The 25095-nt window shown below is 40.4% G+C and overlaps 1 protein-coding gene across 10 annotated transcripts in view; it reads right to left on the reverse strand.

The window, feature by feature from the left end:
• The window catches only part of SYTL2 (synaptotagmin like 2), a 61718-nt gene that overhangs the window by 18183 nt on the left and 18440 nt on the right, over positions 1-25095 (reverse strand). For 6 of the 10 annotated variants that reach the window (XM_087756593.1, XM_087756592.1, XM_087756594.1 and 3 more), the window contains 6 exons: positions 16449-16597; positions 13545-13683; positions 7939-8011; positions 7250-7349; positions 5323-6204; positions 277-4569 (listed from right to left, as the gene is read on the reverse strand). In XM_087756593.1, the coding sequence (XP_087612719.1) occupies positions 277-4569; positions 5323-6204; positions 7250-7349; positions 7939-8011; positions 13545-13683; positions 16449-16597 (5636 nt within the window). Of the gene's footprint in view, positions 1-276; positions 4570-5322; positions 6205-7249; positions 7350-7938; positions 8012-13544; positions 13684-16448; positions 16598-25095 lie in introns of those variants that run through there. The other 4 variants (XM_087756599.1, XM_087756600.1, XM_087756596.1 and 1 more) reach the window with 3 other exon arrangements.

Consider the following 25095-nt stretch of genomic DNA (forward strand, 5'->3'; position numbering starts at 1 on the left):
AAATCATGAAGACTGATGCGACTGATTCATGCTGCTAAACTCTCCTTACCAAAAAGGTAAGTGTTTGTATGCGTTTGCAAAGTATGTATTTGTAAAACACTTTCCAATGAAAGGATTTAATTAGTTCTTCCCATCCTTCCCAAATATCCAAAGCGTTCAATTAAGAAATAAGTATCACACAGACTTTTGGTTAACATATTCCAAGTTGACTACCAAAAAAACTGTAGCCATGTTTAACAACCCAGCACCACGAATTTTAGAAATCAAACGGCTCACGAGTTGAACTTCCGGTTCCAGAGTAGGAATCAGAGTTTTCATCTGAAAACTTAGATCCCAAATTTGACCTGTCCCCTTCCTCTTCATCATTATGCTCATGCTGAGACATTAGGGAGTGGTGAGCTCCTTCTGGCTGGGGAGAGTTGCTCTCATCTTTAAGTGGTGTGCTTGCTCTTCTGAATTTCAACAGCACTTTAAATTCTGAATTCTTTTCAGAGGCATCCAAGGATGTACTTTCATCTCTCCTTCCTTCTTCATTTACCTTGAATGGCTTGATTGCAGTCATAGTGGTCTCTCCTTCTATGGGAGGAAGAGTAACTGGAGCCATGTTTCTGTTTTCCATTTTATTATTAATGCCATTTCTTCTAGGAAGATCAGATGCTTCAGTTTCACTTACTGCAAGATCATGTACCGAAGCTTTGATATTTTGTTCTGGAGCTCCCCCTTTGATAGCTATCTTCATCTCTGTATGACAGCTATTTAAAGCATTATGTGGCTGTGACATTGTCATGAATAGAGTCTCTTTTTGTGATGGAAACATATGATCCCCAAGCTTCTCTTGTTTATGTAACTCTTTGGATATTGGACATGAAACTTCAGATGCTTCTTGAAGAAGTTTTTCTAAAGAGTGACTGAATTTTGCAATATTGGAAACAGAAGTTTTTTCTATTGTTTCTTGTATTTCCTGAGGATGACCTCTCTCTTGTTGATGTGGAGCATGCATACTTAGACTAGTCTGTACTTTACCTTGCATTTTCTTATCCATATTTTCCAGCACAGAAGCTGGTGTTTCAGAGACCTCTTCCAGTAGCTTCTGCAAATTAACATCAAACACTCCATATTCAGCCTTGGACAGTGCAGATCTTTCTATGGTCTCACTGATTTCCTGTGGCAACTCCCCATCATGGTCATGGGTTGTGCTTTTAACTTCCATCTCAGTAGTTCTCTGTACCATGATGTCGGCATGTTTTGATTTAGGAGGTGGTGTTTCAGAGGCCTCCTTTAGCAGCTTCTCTAAAGCACAGCTCAAGCCACTGGCGTTGGATGGAGCAACAGACTTTTCTATGGCCTCACTAATTTCCTGCAGCAACTCTCCATCATGGTCATAGGTCACGCTTTTAACCTCCACCTCAGCAGTCCTCCATACTGTGCTCTCGGCATGTTTTGGTTTAGGTGGAGGCGTTTCAGAGGCCTCCTTTAGCAGCTTCTCTAAAGCAGAGCTCAAGCCACTGACCTTGGATGGAGCAACAGACTTTTCTATGGTCTCACTGATTTCCTGTGGCAACTCTCCCTCATGCTCATAGGTCGTGCTTTTAACTTCCATCTCAGCAGTCCTGTCAGCACGTTTTGGTTTAGTAGGTGATGTTTCAGAGGCCTCCTGGAGCAGCTTCTTTAAAGCAGAGCTCAAGCCACTGGCGTTGGATGGGGCAACAGACATTTCTATGGTTTCACTGATTTCCTGTGGCAACTCCCCATCATGGTCATAAGTCGTGCTTTTAACTTCCATCTCAGCAGTGCTCTGTACCATGATGTCGGCATGTTTTGGCTTAGGAGGTGGTGTTTCAGAAGCCTCCTTTAGCAGCTTCTCTAAAGCAGAGCCCAAGCCACTGGCGTTGGATGGAGCAACAGACTTTTCTACGGTCTCACTGATTTCCTGTGGCAACTCTCCGTCATGCTCATAGGTCGTGCTTTTAACTTCCATCTCAGCAGTCCTGTCAGCACGTTTTGGTTTAGTAGGTGATGTTTCAGAGGCCTCCTGGAGCAGCTTCTTTAAAGCAGAGCTCAAGCCACTGGTGTTGGATGGGGCAACAGACTTTTCTATGGTCTCACTGATTTCCTGTGGCAACTCTCCCTCATGCTCATAGGTCATGCTTTTACCTTCCATCTCAGCAGTGCTCTGTACCGTGCTATTGGCACGTTTTGGTTTAGGAGGTGGCGTTTCAGAGGCCTCCTTCAGCAGTTTCTCTAAAGCAGAGCCCAAGCCACTGACCTTGGATGGAGCAACAGACTTTTCTGTGGTCTCACTGATTTCCTGTGGCAACTTTCCATCATGGTCATAGGTCGTGCCTTTAACGTCCACCTCAGCAGTCCTCCATACTGTGCTCTTGGCATGTTTTGGTTTAGGTGGTGGTGTTTCAGAGGCCTCCTCCAGCAGCTTCTCTAAAGCAGAGCTCAAGCCACTGGCGTTGGATGGGGCAACAGACTTCTCTATAGTCTCACTGATTTCCTGTGGCAACTCTCCCTCATGCTCATAGGTCGTGCTTTTAACTTCCATCTCAGTAGTCCTGTCGGCATGTTTTGGTTTAGGTGGCGGTGTTTCAGAGGCCTCCTTCAGCAGCTTCTCTAAAGCAGAGCTCAAGCCACTAACCTTGGATGGGGCAACAGACTTTTCTGTGGTTTCTTTGACCTCTTCAGGCTGACCAGTATCTTTTTGGTATGTTGATTCTACACTACAATTAGCTTGTGATGTAGTATTCATGTCATTGGATGTTTTCATTCCCACCCTTGTATATTCAGAAGGTTGAAATGCAAAGTTTTCTCTGAGCAGGTTCTGCAAACCAGAACTTTCTAACTTCTTTAGGCCTAATTTGAATACATCAGGCTCAGCTTCCTGTTTAGGAAGATTGATATCTAATGGAGTAGTCTTATTCTCCACTTTTTCTATAGGTAAACATAGCCAGTCATCTCCTGCTGTCTCCTTTAAAGCATCTTTATCACCAGGTGATTGGAGCAACTGCAAGGAAACATGATGTTCTTTTGATGAAATAACACTTTTTTCTACACATTCTTTAACTTCTTGCTCTGGAAGACTCATCTTTTCCTGGCGTTTTGAGATAACTGGTTTTCTGTCCAGCTGGACAGAGCCTGTGTTTTTTGCGTGTGTCACATTCAGACCTTTCAGGGTAGGAGATCCTAGAGGCAGCTCACATACCACAGAATCTAGTTTCTGTGTTTTTTCTCTCTCAGATGTTTGGGTTTGTTGTTGAATTAAGTCTTGCTTGCTCACATTATCTCTGCCTTTTTCTTCCTCTGATTTTCTTTCATAGGTTATTGAACTAGTATTATTTGGCAAAGAAACATTTCCCCTATCAATGCTGCTCTGTAATTTAACTCTGGTATCCCAGAAGTTTCTCAAACTGTGGAACTGTGAAGGATCTGAAATTTGATTCTTGGACTTTTCATTAATTTTTTCTTTCAAAGACAAAACCTGAAATCTGGGCTTCTGTTGGGAACAAGCAGCAACTTCTCCTTTAAGTGTTTCTTTCTCATCTTTGTCTTTCCTTTCTGGGAAAGCTGAAGTGGCACCAACACTTGGCTGCAACTTACTGGCTTTTGGCAATTCTATATATTCATGAACTTCACCATCAGATGGAAGTGTTCTTTCTGGCTTTTCAACTGCATGGCCTGGCCCAAACTCAAAGGAGTTTTGATGTTCATTTCTTGAAGCCTGGCTTGTGCAACTTAGTTCAGCATTTCTTAACATATTCTTGCTTTGATCATCCAATCCATCAGGTAGGTATACTGCCGTTGGTTTTATTTTGTCACTTGCTCCGAGACCTTTCAGTGCACCACCGCCTGATGCATTAGTATTGATACTAACGTCTTTCTCTCCGTGACTGGGCATAGTTTTATAGCTTTCCCAGAATGCTCTGATCTTCCTTATTCTTCTTTTTTCTTGTATTGCCTTCTCCGATTCATATTTCTGAGCTGGTAGCCCGTGTTCTTGATGTTCCAAGAGATTTGATTTTTGATTTTGTTGCTTGATTTCTTGACCACATTCTTTTTCTTCACCTCTTGTACAGTCCAATTCAGTTAGTGATTTGTCATTTTGCTCCTCATTCTCTTCCCCTTTCTTAGGTTTCATCGTCTCTTTTATCAGCTGTATATCTTCTGAAATAAATGATGTAGGTGAAACACTGTTCTGTTGTTTAATCTTTGTAAACGGTAACTCTTCTGTAACTTCTGTTTTTCCATCCATGCTAGGCCCACTGTGTTCAGTAGGAAGAACTGCTGTTCTGGTTGAGAAGTCCACTTCCTCTTTGGGTTCCCTGCCTTGGGATCTAGCCGATACATGTTTCCTATCTTCAGTACCAGAACTTCTTTTAAACCAATCTAAAACTTTTGATACAGATTCATCGGCCACTTTCATGAGTTCATCAGCATGTCTGTCAGCCTTGAATGTAGTTTTAGCATCTCGCTCCTCAACAAGATCAGGCTTACCTTGTTGAAGACTTGTAGAATTGGTGTCTGGCACCTCATGTGCTTCTGTCTTAGCAGGAAGCTGATGTTCATCTATAACGTAAACAAACTTATCAGAGTTAGGAATCAGACACATAACTCTACAAATGTTTGATCTATCTTGAAAAAAATCTCTCTTTTTTTTGTTTGTTTGTTTATTTTTTAAATTGTTAGCAAAGAAAATAGTTCTCTGTCCTTGTATTTTTTGACAGAACCATACTGCAGGCAATAGAGTGAAAAATAAATTCCTGCACTGAGATATCCTACTGGAAGATTAATCATATTACTTTTGAGGGTGCGAGCAGATAAGATTGGTTATCCCCACTCTAAAGGGAAAGGCTACATTGAAGAGGGGGCTGGACAGGGGAGGGGAACAACCCAGCATATTTGTGTTCAGTCCCATGAGCAAATCCCCAAGTCACAACTGGATTACTACCAAGGACAGTCAACAGTAGTACACCAAAAATTCTTCAGTTCCCGTGCAGACAGATCTACCAGGCCTCGTGACAGGAATTTTATCCAAATGCTATCACTTTGCCTTCATCATCCACAATAAAGGTGCCTATCCAGGCTCTGATCTGATTGCTAATGCTTAAGAATACAAACAGAACATAATCTAAAAAATACTGATGACATTAGAGCATTAAAATACAACGAAGTGATTTAGAATTCAATTCTGCAGTATGTAGCACATTCCTACTATTTCTGTTTCCTAGTTCTTAATCTTAGATACAAGGGATTTAAACATTAATGGATATGTGCTATAATGCTATTGCATTCTGTCCTTCACTCCTATTAGTCTCTTACCAGTGAAGTTTTTCTGTGACTTTGATTCATGGCTCAAGAACTGGTTGGCTTTATTTTCACGTGTCTCATCAACACTCAGTTCATTATTGCTATTTGGCAGGATATTGCTGGAGGTCTTCTGTGGAGTTTCAAGTTTCTTAGGAGTAATTGTCTTTGTCTGCAAGGCTTCATTAACCAAGAGGACTGACCTATTAGTGTCACAAGGACCAGATGCTGAGGTATCATCTTGTAAGCCATCCATTGTTTTTATTTGTAAAGCTGATGAATAGGTTCCCAAAGGCTTTACAGCAGAAATTTGCTTATTCCCAAATGAATCTGATCTAATAGCATCATTTCCACCACTCTTTATTTCGTCAGATTCTAACAAATCAAACTCTCCTTTTTCTCTACCATGGTGTAGCTGTGGGCTTTGCAGAGGTTCTCCTTTACCTGTGCTAGATGAGAACCTCACTTGTTTTAGTTTTTCCAGTGAAATTGGTGTGGAGTTTTCCACTTCTTCCATAAGAGAGTTCTTCTCAGCTTCTCCTTCAAAAATAGTTGCAGTAGGAAGAGCATTCTTTTTCTGAACATCTAACATCTGACTGACGCGAACTTCTGAGTCAGTGGAACTTGAACTTGAACTGCGCTTCAGAATGCCCCTGGGCGGTGTACCAATGCCATTAATCCTCTCAGTCTGTTTGGCTGGTTTTGGAGCAAAGTCTTCTCTTTGTGACACAGGATCTGTTGCTTTGTGAATTAATTTCCTAGCTTTTGGGACAGGACGCTTAACTAGTCCTTTCTGTGATTCATCAGTAGGTTCTACAGAAGGCTGCTTATGTTTCTCTGTTTCATCATTTTGTAAGTTTGGTTTAGGTTGGCTCTCTTCTGAGAGTGACAAAATTTCTGTAAGACATAGAGAAGAAATCATGAGTTTACATGACATTCATCCGCATAAACAGAGGGCTATGACACAGTGCAGATCTAGAATGCAGTGATTATATTGGTTTATTAAAAACACCTGCAGTAAAACACAGGAGGAAATTCAGCATAGGTGTGGATTTCATTTGTATGTAACAGGAATTTTTAACTGATGAAAATCCTGCAGTTATTTCTGATTCTAGAAATATTAACTATTTGATGATTTCAAAGACAGAGAGCACACCAAGTTTTTGATCAGCATTATTCCTGCAAGGGACAAACTTTGCAGGGAAGGGCAGCTTTTGAATATGCATATAACTCTTCAGGTTCAGAATATAAACGGCAACCTACAGAAATGGAAACAGGCTATTTCCACATTCATATGGACCAAGGTAAAATGCAGAAGTGATCTCTCAGTAGGGAGATGACTTTTTTTTTATTCCTAATGTGCAAGTCTTCCTTTTTCCTGTTGGCAAATTTCATAACAGAGACAGGAGAGTAATTTCCACGTATGAGCCTCTAAATTACAACTTCAAATGCATGTGTTGCGATAATATCACCACTCATCTACTTGCTTGCAGAGAATACTGCAGGAAAAGGAGTATTTGAAAATAAACAGGACTGAGAAAACAAAGGGGAAAAATAAAGATCAAAGAGAGTTAGGCTTCTTCTGTTGAGCCAATAGCAGCAATGACTGGAAGGTCATAAAGAGAGCTACGCCAAATTCAAGGAAATTTCTCTGTTCTCTTAACAGCAATTCAGGACAAACAGCCCTCTCAGACAGAGTGCTTAATACTGACTAGAACTGTGAGTAAAAGAAAAGAAGAAAACTCATTTACTCACATAAGCAGCCATTTCCTGAGTATATTCACATGTTTTACATGGGGTTTGAAATTAACTCGTTGATAACTCCAAGTAGTTAAGATAAAATAGGTTTTGGTATTTTACAAAAAGAAGCAATGAAAGTAAAAATAATTTCCATATAAACCACCAAGAAGCTCACAGTCATATGCTAAATAAGTATATTTACCCTTCTTTGATAGCTGAGGTAGAGCAGCTGGTCTCTTTTCTGATTCCCCACTGTTCAAGTTATCACCTGATGCAGTAGAATTAAATGGATTTCTCCTTTGCTAAAAGAGGAATGAACATTGTAATTGCAGTCAACCTGTTCTATCAGTACAGTCTTAAACTAAACGAAAGTGCAGTGATTTCCTCTGCCTCACTACCCTGTCAGCAAAGAATCTGAAAGCATGCCTCTTAAATTGGATACATGACAAAAAAACTAAACTATATGAACCAGGGAATTATCAGAAGTGCTAGTGATAACCTCATCCTGTTCTTTTTTCAGTCACCAACAGCAGAGATAAGGCACCAGTTAAAGACACTTGAAAATCCCAAGTTGTTGCAAGTTAAATAATTTTATCTCTACTTCTGTGACTTTAGAGATATTGGAACACAGCAAGACAATTCTCTTCAGTGGCTGAAGAGACGGGAAATAATGTCAAGCACAGACAGCCACTGATTATAGCTGTAACAGCACTTTAGCGCTGAACTTTTAGTGGTTTCCATTACCTCCCTCCGAAACAAACAAAAAAAACCCTCTTATTTTTTCCAACTTATTATCTTTCTTCCTCAAATCTTTAATTATCTTTACCACTGAAGCAAAGAAACACACAAAATGTAAAAGGTAACTTCTGCTATATTCAATACCAATCATACCTTTACTGGTGAGACTGCTGCCTTCATAGGTCTTTCCTCAGGTTTGTCTAACACAGAGGTTATTGTCTTAGAACTGCAAAGAAAAAGCGTATAACAACTTCAGCAAACAGGACATTACTTTAAGCCTTTTTTCAAAAAGCAAGAGAGATTTGTTTATACATACTCAAACATAACCACTTGGCACCTAAAGTTTTCTATTTAGGCTGTTCTCATCAGATGTAGAAGCAAACCTTGCCCTTTCCATAGCAAGGGGATATTCTCGGTGCTTTGTTTCCTTGCAAAAATTTCTTTGCTTGTTAAAGAATTCAATACAACTTATACTTGGCATGACAGAAACCGTATTTTTGCTATCTTTCAGATTTTTGAGCAGGCTTTATGTAAAGATAGCCATGCTCCAAACAATACCACTGTTGCTGTCTCCATCCTTGTCCTACATTTTTCTCCTAGGACTGAAATCAAAGTGGAGAAAAGTGCCAAAATCTGATAAAAATAGAGTTTTGCAAAGTGTCCAAGTCAGAAAAATCAGAGGAACTCAATCACCACTACAGCAAAGATGTGACATGCCACAGATGACAACACATTCCCTCAGAGGTACAGCTTCAAAGCTATTCTTTGAATTAAGATCTGTAAAATCTATGGTTTGATAGTATAAGTGAATTAAGTTATTTCTTGTGATGCTGACTAAGTATAGCCCAAATAAGGCAAAATTAAAACAGCGAGAAGAGACAGCTCCTACATTATATCAAGAAATATTTCCTCTATTTGCAGAGTGATGCAAGGGTTTTTTTCAAAACAATCAGTTTTTCATAATTTGAGTGTATCTAAACATCTCTGATACGAAAAAGCATTTGTTTTTTGAAGATGGAAGTCAGATGTGGATTTAAATATGGTCTTCATATAACAACCACATTCAGTATCTTAATTCTATATAGAAAATGCTTGCATTAACCAACTTACATGTTTATGATTTCGGGGCTGGGGGAAACAGTAAAAGGCAGGAAAAACAAATATTCTCCAGGTAGGAAATATGACCTCAGGGTAGGAAGGAAAGCAACTCCTACAGTTTTTTCCAATATAGATATACAAGGAGATTCCGATACAGAGTATTTCTGTGGTCAGTGATCTTTGGCATGGGTGAAAAGCCTTTCAGATATTGATTGGTAAGTAGCAGAGCCCCGAGACAATGCTTCTGAGGGCAGATGTGGTATCTCAGGACAAGAAAACAGCTCCCAGCTCTCATCAAGTTCCAGGTTCAGCCAGGAGCTGCCTCCTCACATGGACAAAGACCTCTCCAATCAGCTAACTGGCAATAGTCTGCCCTGCAGGCTATCTCATCTACAACATCGACTACGCAACAGGACAAACACGATTTTTTAAAAAATTCTTTCTTTTAAAAGGTCTAGGTCATGAATGCTTCAACCTTTCCCTCATGTTAAACAAGGAAAATACTGTTATGTACCCTGGGCTGCAAGAAACCAATAAGACATTCTTCGGTCTTTTTACAGGTGAGAAGGTAACTTTAAGTCTCATTGAACATACCCAGTCCCACAATATTTCAATGCAATGCTATTTAAGGCTTACCATAGAATAATTAAAGAGTTGTTAATTTAGCATTACATCCTGAAAACCCTGCTCTAAAGAAAACATAAGGTAGAGAAAAAAACCACACCCAGGATCCTATAACTAAGTTTCACAACAAAAGGTCTGAAAATATGAGTCTACCTTCAACTCATACAGGTGGGAAAGCTGAACAAAGGGTTCCCAGATATGCTGCATTCACAAGGCTAATCTAAGAGAGTGTATGAAGCCAAGTTGATAAATAGACCCAGATTAAAAAATTCCTGCACTGCAATTCAGCAAAACAAAGTGCCGAGAACCACAATGAAGGCCCAAACTCCACGCAGACTAGACAGGAACCAAGAGGTAACAAGACCAAGGCCGGAGCAAAGCTGGAGAAAGGGGTTATAGATTTGCAGGCGACGTCAATACCGTCTACTCAGAAATGACCTCCCATTCAAACAGATAAGCTTTCCTGGGCTCATCCTGAAGGCTAGAGAATCTGGTGCGAGGAAAGCTAGTGCAATTTAATGGTACTCCATTAAAATGTCCTTACCTAGGTATCCCAGCACCCCTATTATTTCAGAAAAGTTACATGGATTTTAAGAATTTGGGCTTTCGAGCTAATTTTCACTTTACAGAACTCTAGGACCCATGCTTGTCAACTGTTCAACGTAAGCTAAGAATATTGTCTAGCCTAGGGAAGAAAACAACCTACAGATCATAATTTGAAAGATAAAACCCCTTTAACATTGCCCTTTTTTGAGATTCAGCATATAGACAGATGGTATCACTGAACAGAGGTAATATTGACAGTCAACCTATGAAAACTCGTTCTGTACAAGGTTACACCTTTACAGACCAGGTGTGTGAAGTGTTTTTGAAGGCTCCAGCATGCAAGAAAAGTACCACAGTGATATAACGCCCAAGAAAAAAAAAATCGTTCATAGCTTCATTACTAAATTAAGATATATGGGGTGTGGGGATGAAGATCACTATGCTAATTTTAAGAATATAGTTGTGGGCTGATTTCTGTTCCACCTAATATAGCAGCACCCTGACTCAATAGCAGCTGAACTGGCCCCAGGGCTGGATTTGACCCTCAGCAGTTTACAAACAGATCTACCAGAACTGAACTTTCTTCACATTCAGTAAGAATTGTTTTGGTTTAAGAATAGGATCCAGAACAAAAAAGGTGTTATTTGTTATCACATATCTTCTGGTCCCAATCCTCAGGTTAGCAGTTGTTCAGTTTATGCGAAGCCTGCAAGGCAGTGCTGGCCTGAAGCCCGCTCTTGCGGGAAGAAGGGGAAAAAATATCTCAAACCCTAAAACGCACAACTCCCACAAACCTACCCTTAAAGTAGCACTTTAAAACGTTTTAAAAGTTCAAGTGCTTGAACCAAGTATAGCATTTGGACACTAGAAGCTGCGAACTCAATTTAAACAACGTCAAGCTTCATCCTCTGAGTTCTAGCCATGTTGAGACTAGGGCATTGCAAGAGGAAGAGTCAATTAATTCCTTGTGTCTCTTCTATCCCAACAGCCACATTAAATGTTTGTGGTGTCTAGGCTTTCCCTTCCCACCCCAGCATTGTGTGTGTCCCCTCAGCTCCTGATCAGCTGCTGCCATTAGAGACAGGCCCACAGCCCTGTCAGACCAGTTTCTTTCAAAGTCCAGTACCAAGAGACCAGAAAGGAGGAGGATTTTAAAAACATATGGCGCCTCCTGCAATTTCCCACATGCAATGTTGCAGAGACTAATCTCAGTCACAGCGAAATAAGCCCATACTGAAATCATAAGCAATGAATTGCACATAGTCCTGCCACGTTCGCTTGCTTCAGCTTTTGACATTTTAGAAGCAAATAATCTGAGACATCTAACCAAGTATTTATCCAAAGTAAATGCAAGTAAGCGTCCAGCCCAGATATTCTATATCACTTCCTAAGGTTCACTTCCAACTGTCTCATAAATCCTGGACTGTGTCAGCTTGCTTTAGAGGGAAGATCTTGAGCTATTGGTGAGAGTATGAGCACACATGAACAAGGCTGATTAATTTCTGGCACAATTTGGAGCCAAGGGCAGGAGAGGGTCCTGGACAGTATCATCAAGCTTCGCATGGCTGTGACCTGAAAGAAGTCATCAAATCACCTCCAGTTAAAAGACCACTATCAAGTTGGTCATATTCCAAACAATTGTCTACCTGTGCTTAAACCTCGTTATGTTACATATTTTTGAAGAGGCTGCCCTGGCAGTTTATGAAATATATTACTCTTTATCAATCACACACAGTTTGTGGAGTTGTAATGGTAAGAACAACATTATAAGGCTGTACTACTTTTAAAATATCGTCTTTTCCTGATGTGCAACATGACATGCAAAATATTCTAAAAGATATATTAAACAGCAGCATGTCTTGTCCTGTCCATAAAGAAATAACTCTATAACAATCTCCTGAAGGTAAAAGCCACCTGTAAAAAAAACTACATTCAGTAACAACTAACTCTGTCAGCATTATCAGCCAACTTGGGGCCGGGGGGGGAAGCTAAGCTCTTTCTTGTGATAAGCAGCCTTTACCATCCTTACTGTACAACTTCATTTTTTGAGAAGTCTATAACAAAGCAGTTTATTTGACCTTTTTCAGCACAATTTCAGATGTGAGCAAGAAAATTATCCCTTGAGTTCACTGATAATGATACGTAAAGGATAAGAAAGACCAGTCATGCAAGCCAGAGTTTTTAAGACTTACACCAACCTTTGGTGCCATTCATCGTGAACGTGCATGCCCAGTTTGCAGACCACGAAAGTGAAAGATTCAACTGCTACTAGATACTGTACAAATGCATAGTAGGAGACAAGCCTTGCTGCAAAGAAAAAACAGATGATGTACAGAGAAGGACTTAGAAGACAGACAAGAAAGTGAAAGGTTACAGAGCTGATCAATGGCACAACCAGAAGTAAAACAGTCATGCTAAGAGGCAACTCGGGCTCTTACCTCACTCTGTTCACTGAAAGCACAAACAATAGCTACCTGTGTTACACCCTGGTTCTTCTTTCCTTGGTGGCGTTGAGAAATCTGGCCATTTAAAGACATTTCCTTTCCACCTGATGTCACCCTAAGAGATGTGCACTTTCCTTTTCAAATGCAGACTTTTTGAAGGCTTTTCACAAAGCCAATTAATTACTACGTGTAAATACTTTAAAGAGAAGACGCGCCTCTCTCTCAGAAATCACCTCAAGATATTTCAAAGCAAAATAGAGCTGTTTGGGATGTTTACAGACTTGAGATAGAGTGATTAATACAAAACCCTCTGTAGTTCAGAAACTACTTATCATCCAGCTTTCCTGCAACAACTATAGCCATTCAGGCATATCCAAGCTGACTGTCTTGCCTTACTCTGAATGCAAGCCTCTCCCTTCCAGGAAGACTTTTATTTTTCTTGGTAGAATCTGACTTATTTTCCACAAGTATCCAAAGATTCCGGTTCTCTCCGACTGAAATACATTTGGTCTCCTTAAAAAGTCTCAGAGGTCTTAAACTGTGCACCCCAAAAATCTGGAAAATTCTGAAGAGCAATTTCTCAGTTTCTGATTCTTCGTATGATCCAAGCTTAAAATTCAGGCTAAATCAACAGTCTTGTCTCATTAACTGAATGAAGAGATGCAGAGGTTATTGTCCCCCTGTTACTAACTGCAAAGGACTGATCATGGTCAGCTATTCTAACCAGAAAATCCTGTCCTCATTTCTGGGAGCCAAACTAAATTGTGACATGAGAACATGTGTGGAACCATCCTATACACCATTGACAACTTTTTCCTTGAAGAGGTAAGCCGAAGATTGTTCTGCATTTGAATGCAGAACAATTAACAATGCATGACTATTATTTGTCAGCCTTTCATGTGCACAGATTCCTTGGGCGATTCTGAGGAAACATTTGATGATCTTTGAAATAAGAGGCAAGTACAATATTTTGGATGGAACTTACAGCTCACAAGTTTCAGCAGTCCCGATATATACGTACTAAGTGTGATTAAACAGACTGCTTACCTTGAACTAGATTTCAGTTGTTGTTGTTCTTCTTGAAGGTCCACAATGCCATGTAGTTCTGGTGGCACAAAGACTTCTTTATTAACATTGTTCACCCAACTGTTCTTTGCTTTGTTTGATTTGTTCTGACTCACTTCAGCTAAAACATGAAACAAGAATATTGTCGTCTCCCGTATGTTCATGCAGGATTTCTTAAGAAGCAAATACAAGTATTTGCATTCAGTCCTACAGCTATTTCATAAGTCCACTATTCTTTAATTGTGTACAGAAGCAGATCTGGTGCCTTACAAAGAATATTTTATTTTTTTTTTTAACACTACTAGAAATGTCACCTACTGCTCTGAATACTTCACTCTGCTACTCCGGGTACATCTGCTTTAGACCTTACAATGATCCTAAATGGAGAAGTTTTCTACAGCAACCCTGGTAAAGACTGATCCTGTAGTTCTTGCAGGTAGATAAACACCAAAAATTCAACCTTGGTGTCCTGAGGAAACAAAATAATTAAACCATAGGAAACTGAAAATACGTTGAAGTTCAGTTAATCAAGTCAATTATTCCCTTCCTACAGCAGTAAACTGAAAATTGGTCATAACTCTCATTTAAGCAGGTGGCTAATCCTTTATGGATAGAACTACCACAAGAAGTTCAGAAGGTAAGTATAAAAAAAAAAAACCAACCAAAACCAAAAAACCCCACCTCATTCAGCAAATGCAAACACATTTGCATTTCTTTCTGGGGTGGGACAGATTCCTAGTCTGGTAACCCCTTTCAGAGTCAAAACATTAGTTTACAATATTTCCTCTACTGCTTTTTGCCCTTCTCCAACAGTTTAGAAATGAAGAATTTCTTTGTGTGCAAAAATAAGCAAGTTTTTTATTCTCACTTTTGCTATCCATAACTGCAAGCAAAAATATCTTGACATCTAATGAGTGACTGAAACCAAGCAATTGCACATAGTTCTAAATATACCAGTATGCCCTTTTGTTCGAGTAATAAGATTGGGAGTAATTAACCTTCCTTTAAGACAATATGGCTTTAAGTACTTTGCTTTAAGCTATAAGTTACTGGTAAATTTAGCTAGAATTTTACAGCTGATTTTTATAACCTTCAAGTCCAAAACCAGCCAAAACCACAAACATGCCACACTAACCACCTGTGATTTTTTGCATTCTTTTTCACTTCAGGCCTTTTCTTGTTAACTTAAAAACCCAAAACCATCACACAGTAACCTCAAACTGACTAGACTGCCATTATCCAAACTCATCTCTGGGAATACAGGCATTGAGAAGGTGTAACACTGCAGGATTAGACACAGGAAAACAAGGCTAAGTTGTAGTTACAAAACCTATAGAAAGTAGCAAGCTGTAGTCCATCCACAGCATTGACAGAAGTACCTTACTTGTTTCACTAGCACAAAGCAAAATCCCATAATAGAACTTAAAATAACGATTGCAAATTTCAGTACAATCTGGTGAGAATAATAAGAGTCTTGCCCTTCTAAGTCAAAAGGATTTAGTAGAACTAGAGGGCATTAAGACGGGATGGGGGTCAATTTCTAAGAAAAAAATCACTTTCTGTACAGAAAATGGCAAAATAGACCAGGACTCTTCAGATTACAGAGTCAGATGCTGAGAGATTTATAATAGAAGTCTATAAAATCCTGTATACTATATTATATATGTTTTTGTGAATATAGATCGACTATTCACTTTCTCTCCCAGGGATAATGTTAATGGTGATCAGTTCAAAACCGGAAAAGGAAATCGTCACTTCTTATGTGGAAAACCTTCATTTTAAAATGCCTCACGACTGGACATGGAGAATGTTCAAGAGGCATGGCTTTAAACAACTTCTTGAACAAATTAATGGGGGAAAAATAATCCAGAAATACCACCTCTATTACAAAAAAAGTCTGAGGTGCAATTGGCTGCAGGCTGGTCCTGGCCTTGGAGCCTACACATGCTGCCAGGTGCTCTCAGGGGCAGGGTGCTGGGAAGACAAGCTTTTGGTCTGGTCCAGTAGACGAGCTCTTATGTTCTACTCTTTTGGTTTGTTTCTCTCCAAACAAAACACTGTGCTTACTTCTGATGTTAAACACAACGCATTATCTTCCCACATCTTATTTTTTTTTTAAATAAGAGTTTCAGAATATAATATTATCAAACGAGCACCAAGCTTGTCAACATTACTCTGTTTACACACAATATACTACTACCTATCTGTACTACTAAATTAATGTTTGCAATTGTTATCTGGCACATGAACACAACTGGGTTTACCAAACATTTTTAATAGATTATTTGGGGGCACCCACCACAACGTCGGGAATGGTGGGTGCATTTAAAGGTAACGTGGACAACATAGGATGCCAGTTCTAGCTGCCAGAGCTCCCGACACATATATTTCAGTAGTTATAACCACTAGCTCTAGCTCATGGTGCCTACCATTTCAAATCAACTTGAAGTACCTTTGGTCTCCTTAAAAATAAAAAAAAAAATAAATTAAGCCTCAGAGGTCTCAAACTGAGGACCCAAAAGCTTGGAATTCCATACTAAAAAGCAATTTTCTCCATCTCTGATTCTTGGCACATTCCAGGGTAGCTCACAGGGCCTCAAAAATGGAAATGACAATGCAGTCCAGGAGTGCAGAGGGCTTTTAGTCCTACATGTAAACACAAGCCTGTCCCTCCTGTTAGCAGTCATCACACAGAATTCTGTCTTCAATACATAGCACTGGAAGTGAGGAAAGCTTACACCGTAAACTACATGGGAAATATCTCTTTGCATCATTTTCTGCTTGTAGAGATACCAATATTACTCTTGTATTTCACAGACAATAGTGTCTGAAGTTAGCTAAGTAAAAGCCAGCCTCTCCAAAATAAAATATAAACAAAATGCTTACCAAGAGTGGCAGGCTTCCGTCGCATGGAAGCTCTAATAATATCTGCTCCGTGAATCTTATCTCTGTGCCTCTTTGACTTCGCTTCATAAAACCACTGCCCGCTCATATTCTTTAGCTGAACATCATCTTTGACTTTTTCTGGTAAATGCCTGGGAAGGGGGGAAAAAAATTTGAATAAGTGAGATACACATACAATCTACTTACCTGTGTGAGTAGAATAAAAGTCAGATATTTTTGTTTGTTTTGGAGGGGTGGGGGTGGGAATGTTGTGTTTTATAGCTTTGTTGGTTTGTTTTTTTTTTTTTCATTACTGTCTCAGCATGCTATTTTCATCTTCTGACCTGTTACTCTCATTTAATTATGAAGGATGACAATGAGCTAGAGAGGGAAGAGTCTCGGCCCTGTTACCCTCAGCGCATCAGTTGATGTAACTCTCAAAAAAAAAAAACCCCATATGCTTTGCTATGATAAACCCTCAAGCAGAGACAGCCCTGGAGAAGCCTCCAGTAACTGCAGATCTTGACTTCTTGCCTCCAAAGGCCAGTTTTCCCAAGGTTAAAACTGAGATAAGCTAGCAGGGCAGTGTAAGAAATCTGTGCCGAAATTAAGTCCATAGCTATTCTGGGACTCAGAAGATGCCTTTTGGGGCCGTTCATATGGCACTACTTCTACACACACATTCCAAAAGTGCACTGGAAAGATGGTGCCATTTTATCCATGGGATACACAAAAATCCTTATATAAATACAATGAGTTACCGAGGAAGACAGCATCACATGGAAGAAACAACAAAATAAGTTTGTGCAGTTTATTCATCTGCATGTATCCATCACATGAAGTGCAGCCATTTTAAATACTGTGGAGCAAATTTTTAGTAATTTGATTTCAGGCTTCAGGGTCACCCTGCTTTGTAAAAAGCATACTTTAACAGAATGAAGAGTTGCTGTGTACAACTTGAGAGGTTGTTTTCGTTCCTCATTAGGCATATAACACAGTAGGCATATGCTTATGCATGGCCTGGGGACTAACCTGCCGATCAGGAAAGTTACTACACAGATTTAGAGAATACTTAATAATAAAAAAGTTAAGTCAGGCTTCATCTGCCTTCTCCATTTATGTCCTTTCCTTCAGCAAACAAGCTGGTAACAGAGCCCAAGGGAGAAATCAAAACAAATCAAGTTACTCAAAGACTTAAAGTCCACACTGCTGCGGGATGGTGCTATCTTCCACAGGCCTGCTGGCCAATCATAGAATGGTTTGGCTTGGAAGGGACCTTTAAAGGTCATCTACTCCAACCCCAAGGAGGTTCATGCCAGTTTTATATTGCTCATGAATTTAGGAGAAGGAACTTCTAGTGCAATCAAGCAGCTATGATGACAGTCCTTGTATTATAGGTTGCAGATTTGACCGTCGAGTACAGACAACCATTCACAGCAGAGAAAGGACGCTGAGCCAGTCCCAGCCTTCACACTAACGTAGGCCATTCTCACCTATCACTCAGCCTCTCCTTCATCCTTGTATGGTCAGAAATGAAAAGGCTTATTTGAATGCATTAGAATTTGAATACCTAAAATTCTTTTTGAAAGTACTGTCAATAGTCAGTCCCTCCTAGGTGTGTAAACAACTTCTCGGTCTCGAATCAGTTGCACACAGCTGAGGCTGCCAGGAGTTGAGGCCACCATTGGCATTTTTAATGCCAAGATTCAACAGTCCGTCGCATTACTGGGCCGTTTAAATTTGGCCCTCCCTCTTGCTTATAACTCTGTGCTTCTCTAAGAGCCAAAATACACACTTCTCACATGCTGCAGGTCTTCCAAGTTGGAGCAGGAATGCAGTAGCTTCCCTCTGTCCTCAAGCAAACATATTACTCAGATATGAGCCAACTCCTCATTGCTCAGCCAGTTTATGAACACAGCCAGCAGGAACAGTGGAAATATGGCACGCAAGAACTTTTTACCCAGATGATTGCTTCTCCCTTTCACCTTCTTTCCCATGTGTTATTTGTCTTCTCAGAAGAGATGCTCTTTAGGGCTAGGGACTGGCTTTTCAGCTATTTGTACAGCCTGCAGGGCAGCACAGCTCTGACCCCAGCTAGTGCTTCAGGGCAGTATGACAACACATGCCAAGGGAGGTTCTCTAGTGGGAAGGTACCGAGTCACAGGACAAGTATTCAATGCCCTCACCCTGTTTGATTCAACCCTTTTACCCCAGATACTGCTCACTCCTTTCCCCTTTGTATTCAACCACTGAAACTAGGGTGTGGTAGGAGACCTTCACCAGTCAGCTCAGACCGATAAATCGCTGTAGAAGCGGACAGGATCCCAGGCCTCCCAGCTGTGTCAGCCTACTTACCTGTTGTTGGACTCTCAGATCTGCGACCGATTAACATAACATAAGCAAGACAGAGACAGAGGCATGGATTTATCATGGCTCTAGACCCTCATTAAACATCACCCATGGCCGATGCAGCTGTCATTTTGGCTGGAAGTGAATGTCAGGCACCTTGCTCCCACCCCCGGCTTGCTGCCTATGGAAGTTAGCATACCTTAACTCCACCAGCTCAACAGGCCTTCTAGGCTTGGGGAGATAATTACACTTGCTAACAAAGGTATAAACGTGCTCTCAATTTACCCAGTACTTCCTTTACAAGTGACCCGTGTGGCTGATAGGGCTTGTATGGTAAGAAGTGACAGAAGCTCACAGCAGCTGACTTTGAAACTGCTACTTTTGCCTTCTCTTCTCACCTTGATAGCACTGGACCTTTGTTAGCTTGGCTTACTCATTTCTTCAAGAGAAGTATTTAGCCTTTCAGTCCCATCTTTCGAGGAATTAAGAGCAACGCAAATATTAAAGCTATTCCCAGGCATTCCCCAGCCACAAATAAAGAAGCAGATTTCCATTATCAGAAAGACAATTTGTTCTAGGTCTTGGCAGGGAAAAAAAGCTTTAAGGAGCCTACATTCACCAACCCATCATAGACTTGTTGCAAAAACAGCTGCTGAGGTTACAAATGGGAATTTTTACAATGTTACTTGAATTCTAAGCCCTGCTATGAGCAGGCCTTAGCAGTAATACCAAACTGCTTGCACTGCTTGGGCCTGGTTTACTGCTAGGTATTAGATTTAGATTGTGGTTTACCTTGAAAGAATTGTGGAGAAATCAGACTGCAGCCATGGTTTTCCACTGCTACGTACGCCTCCCAGCACACCACAACAGGATTAGAAGCCAACAGTTGATTCTTCACCAGCTCCCCAGTCAACAGAAAGGCTAACCAAGTTGTCATTACATGATTTTCCTCTTGCTGACCAAAGAACTAGTATGCATCCAGTTAAGATTCAGATTGCAGGCTCAGTTGCCAAGTTTGCAATTAGGAGAAAATGCAATAATGGCTTTACATATGATGTAAGCATGTATTCTGGAGTCCCTCAGTGGTCTGTTAAAATGCCAGTTAGCCTATGTTGCAGTTTTCAGAGTGAAACAGCCTCAAGTTATAATAAAGCTAGCGCCTGTTTCTTCTACAGGAACATTAAACTCAACAAAATGAAGGTACCTAGTTCAAAGGAATTCACCCTAAAATTCGCTTTTAAAATAAGCCTGAGTTCCCCCATTACTTAATACGATTTTTCGTAGGTGAAACATTTCTGATGGCAAGATGAGAAATTTTTCATCCCACTAGGATATTAAGTACATGCAGAATTACATTGAATGGGCATACAAAGCAACTGTCAGGCACTCTACAGGCAAACAGAAAAGCTACACATGCATTAATTGGGTTGTTTCTCCCCACCTCTGGAACATCTGACTGTGGGCTAAATCCCATGGTACCACTGTAAGGCAGGAAATCTGCTCTGAGATAATCAGCCCCTGGCAACCTTCCTATCAGCAAACCCAGAATAGTTTATCTTATGCTTTGTAGGCTAGTGTAATAGCTCCTTGCATGTTACGGCAAAGTGGTAACTTCTGTTTCTTTTTTTGAAACAACAGTATCTAGCCATACATACCTATATCTAAAACTGTTCAGCTACACCTTCTCAGTGTCTCATAATTCCTTCCCCTGTACTCCCCTTATTCATAGTCCATATCATGAACCACCACAGAATTTGCAAGATGTGACAACTGACATCTTAATAACTACTTTTATTGCCTTATTCCTCAATCGACAGCTCCAACTGAGCTTTTTGGACGGGAGAGTCTGTGTGATACCAGCACATTCTGGGACTTCTTGTGACAAACCAAGAAGCTTTTAAATCAGGGTCTGTGTTTGGCTAAAAGAGAGAGATTCATTAGCATCTCACACCCCCTATTCTGAACATATGAAAAAAAGCACCCCAGTGACTGGTGGCAAAATAAAGGCTTTTTAAAGCCTGATACCACCACCTTATCTACAAATACACTCCCGAAACTTCCCTCCTGCAAATGAAATACTGAATGAGGGGAGAAGGTGGAAGGAGAGAGACTTTTGAGGAATTTATCCTTAATTCTATTTGCTACAAGCATAACAACAAACCCCAAAACAACAAAAAGATGACAAAGGATTTAGGTTGTGGGTCACCTTCTGAACACAGACAAGATTAACTTTTTGTAGTATCGCTCACACAAGAACAGGAGTAAAAGGATATTAAAGCAGGCATTGTAAGTGTCAGACTTGCTGATTAGATTTTTTTTCTTCTTCAAGAGTAGAAAACAGCCGTAAAAGATTTACAAGGCAAAAGGAGTTTGCCTTGTAAGGAATGTTTAAACATTCCACTTTGCATGAGCATGCCTCTTTAGTCTGCACATACCTAGATAAGGTGTAGGAAAAAAGTCTGTTCTGGCATTTGTTAGAGAACTACACCCAAAACATTTCTAATGGGCAGTCCTGAGTTGGGAATATGGATCGTTCCTTTTGCATGGTAGCTGCGCACATGTAACTGATTTTTTTGAAAGTTATCTTTTGATTGGCTTAAGCAATAAAGCAATATGATTTTAAACTTTTTGAGGGCTATACTAGGAAGAATAAAGCAAACCAATAGGGTTATGCAATTTTTCCCCATCATTGTCATCATGCTACCTCATTGGCAACACCTCTTAATTCTTGCCTTTGGGGTCTCTTTGGATAGCAAGGGTTTGGGTAGGTAGAAGTAGGTGGAAACATGAGAAAAAGATGATGTAGTTCTGTTTGTAGTCAAGCATGTTCCTCCATTTTATGCCTATTCAGAAGTCCGGCTGTGTTAGGTCTACCAACAATACCCTGATGAATTAATCTCGGCTAGCATCTTGCTTTTGGATCCTTGGAGAACTAACTAGGCTGTAGTCAGCACAAGTCTTGATGACTAACAAGACAAACTGAGATTTACTCTGAAGTCAGAAGGGAAGACAGACACATCCAGGCCTGGCGCATTAGCAGGAATGAGTTACATGCTTGTAGGTGTTAGACAAGTCAATTGGTTTTGGAGAGGAAGAAGTGAAAGCAGGCAGCTCTGCTGCCCATTGAAATATGCTCTCCACCAGAATCTGGAAATGAATCCACGATCCCAACTTTAGTGCTAAGCAAGCGTCTGTGAAACACACAGACCAGATTAACCCTGCTACACATCATTTCTCTCGAAGAAGATGACCACATGTGGGGCATCAGACTGGCATGTTGTCCCCGTATTTCATTTAAACCATATATACATTCTGCACTGAAGACTGAGTCCTTCATTTTTATATGCTTTTCTGTTACGTCACCTACAGTTCACACTCAGACTTATTCTCCTATTAGTAGTTGCACTGTCAAGTTTGAAGTAAGCTTCATTTTACGAGTAATATGTTATGAATCATGTAATTGGACAGTCCCTAGGCAGACATGTAGAATACGTAGATTTGTTTAGGCATTTCTTACTATATGGAAGCTTAACTTTATTCCATTCAGGAAATCTGTAGCAAGACCGCTGAGGTTACAGAGTACAGTAGGCAGGAGTCTTTCAAGGTCTGTCAGCCTTCACAGTTTCTATTAGCTTCCACTTGTTTGATTTCTCTAGCAGCCTTCCACTGTTTAGTTTGTCTGCTTGTTTTAAAGGATTTGCATAGAGGCTCCCCAATGGCCTCCCCTCCCTTTTTATACACAACCTAAGTAAACCTGCCATGGAAAAAACAACCAACCAACCAACAAATCCTTCACAAGGAAAGAACAGCTATCCTGTGACAATGCAGCTTTGGTATTAGAGTCAGCCTGGACAGCAGTACAAGACAACTTGAATCAGCAAAAGAGTTCAAGCCACCTAATTTAGTCTCTTACAACAAATCGGCCTACAGAGATTTTTGTTATCTCTAGGGGTAGACTTAATTTCAGATTAAAAAGCTTTGTTCACATTGTAAGCAAGCTCCTTGTTGACACAAATGTATGACCCAAAAATACAAGAATTAAATATGCTGCAAAGTGAGTTTAGTTTTTTTTTTTAATGTGTTTTTAAAATCAACTCCACAAGAATTGTAGGCTTTAAGTCACACTTGCTTACTACTAGACTAATCTGAATCCACCGAGGCTTAAGGATAACATCAGTACCCTGAGAAGAATCTCAGAATCATGTTGCTAGAGGGGACACTCTAACAGGATCTTACCATAGCCTTAGCTCTAAATTTGGAGAAACTTGTTCTTATTTGCGGCATCCCTGATCCAGAGCCCCAGCAAGCTTTCAGAAAAATTCAGTGTGGATTAGAAGGGACGATGGCCAGCCTAAGAGACCTCAGTTAGACACACGAAGTGCCACTCTGTTCACTGGTCAGGACAGAATTCAGAGCACATACAGACACACTCTGCTCTTGCCTAGCCACACCTCTCCCACGTGTTATTTTTCCATTCATTTACAGATGCCCAAACTTTTACCATGACATAGTGCAAATGATATATATTAAGGAGTTTATAAGAAAAAGGGCTGGACAACTGGTAAAGTGAACATTTTTTGCAGAGATTTAGCTTTAGAAAGAGTCCCTAGGTATTGCATGGCAATGAGATAGAGTGATAACTTCAAAATGGTGAAGTTATAATTTGTGCCTAATTTTTTATAATTGAAGTTATAATTTTACCTAACTATGGAGACACTACCAAGCTGCCACAATCATTTGAGTGGATACTGAAGACACATTTTGAAAATTTCTAGAATGTTTGGAAGAACTACCCTGGAGGCAGATTAGGAAAAACGAGTAATTATTTTCAGAAACAAGAATGTTAGCTTTGACAGCACCTCTACGACAGCATCTGTAAACTCTTCAATCAGCCCTTTAAACTTGACCTGGCACCCATGTTCAAAACCATCTCCACCAAGAACCTTGCCTCTGTTAAGCGCACCCTCGAAACTGTTACATCTAACAGAAAACTATTTCATGAAGATTTGAAGAATGTATTCTTGTGACAGTCGTTGAATGTCATTTTCACACTACAGTAGTAAGTCCGGTTCCCCCAATGCCAATACTCAGCTCACCCCAATACCTTAAATATATCACGTCCTAAGAAACAAAGAACAACACAAAAATGCCTGCCTTCTGACAGTCTGCAATATGAGGAAAACTGCCCTGAAAAGTGACTGAAGAGGGTATCTGTTAAAGCTGACCAGAATAAAAAAATCATTTACACTAGGGTTTCAACAGCCACACACTCCCACTGAACATTATGAGAAAGGTTAAGTGTACGGAGCACCCAGCAGAATCAGACCCCTGAAGCTTTCTTTTTTTTTTTTTTTTTTTGCAATGCCACACCAATGTGTGTATTAAAGGGGTTTGGCACACGGTGGTCACCACCCACCACACAAACAACTCCACATCAGAATTTCCCTATCACTAGCCTCCTTCAGTTTACAGAAGGAGCAAACAATCCCGAGCACAGCCCGCAACAGCATTGCCAGGAGGTTCTGCTGGGAAGGGCCGATAGCCACAGCAGGGAACCCTGTAGCAAAGGCAACCACAACAGCTTTCTGCCTCAGACACGCTGGTGCCGGGGGCCAGCCGCTCCACCACAGAAGAATCACCCAGCCACAATCCAGAACTTTGGATATATTTCTGTTCCACGTTACTGTCTCCAAAAGGGGCCCGAAACTGTGTTAATTCTAGACTACACGACTGTAAAAGAGAGTTAGGGACTATGCTGAAGCTACTGCCAGGAAATTCAGTTATGCACTTAGTCCGCTCATTTGTTCAATAGCCGAAACCCAGCTGGAGCAGGGTATATGAGAGATTCCTGTCCAGGAATAAGGGCAATAACAAAAAAAAAAAATATATAAGTCAGCAATATGATGAAAAACAGCTTCTAGTCTTGACAAGCTCTTCCATTTTATGCCATTTTTTCCTCTCCTCAGCAACACTGCCATTCAGGGGCTGGCAGCAGGTCCTGGGGTAATAAGCAAAGAGAGGCATCTTCCTGCGCTAGGAATAAAAAAAAAGATGCAATTTCTTTTGATTTTCTTGCATCACACCCTCTTGTCATCTGATATTTCTTCATCACCCTTTTGCCCATGAGAAGAAAACATCAACACCCTCTTTCCTTTGGGACAGACCTCAGCAGAGGTCAAAGAGGAAGCAGGCATGCTGTTCCCAAAAGGATGCTGTTCCTAAAACTATCAGCCCAACTCAGACCAACACGAGGAGCCGCAATAGGGGGCAAACACCTATTACAGCACTCAACAAACCAACA

This window comes from Nipponia nippon, unplaced genomic scaffold (genome assembly GCF_047370975.1).
Source record: "Nipponia nippon isolate SJK-2023a ecotype South Korea unplaced genomic scaffold, ASM4737097v1 scaffold_2, whole genome shotgun sequence".
NCBI classification, from domain to species: domain Eukaryota; kingdom Metazoa; phylum Chordata; class Aves; order Pelecaniformes; family Threskiornithidae; genus Nipponia; species Nipponia nippon.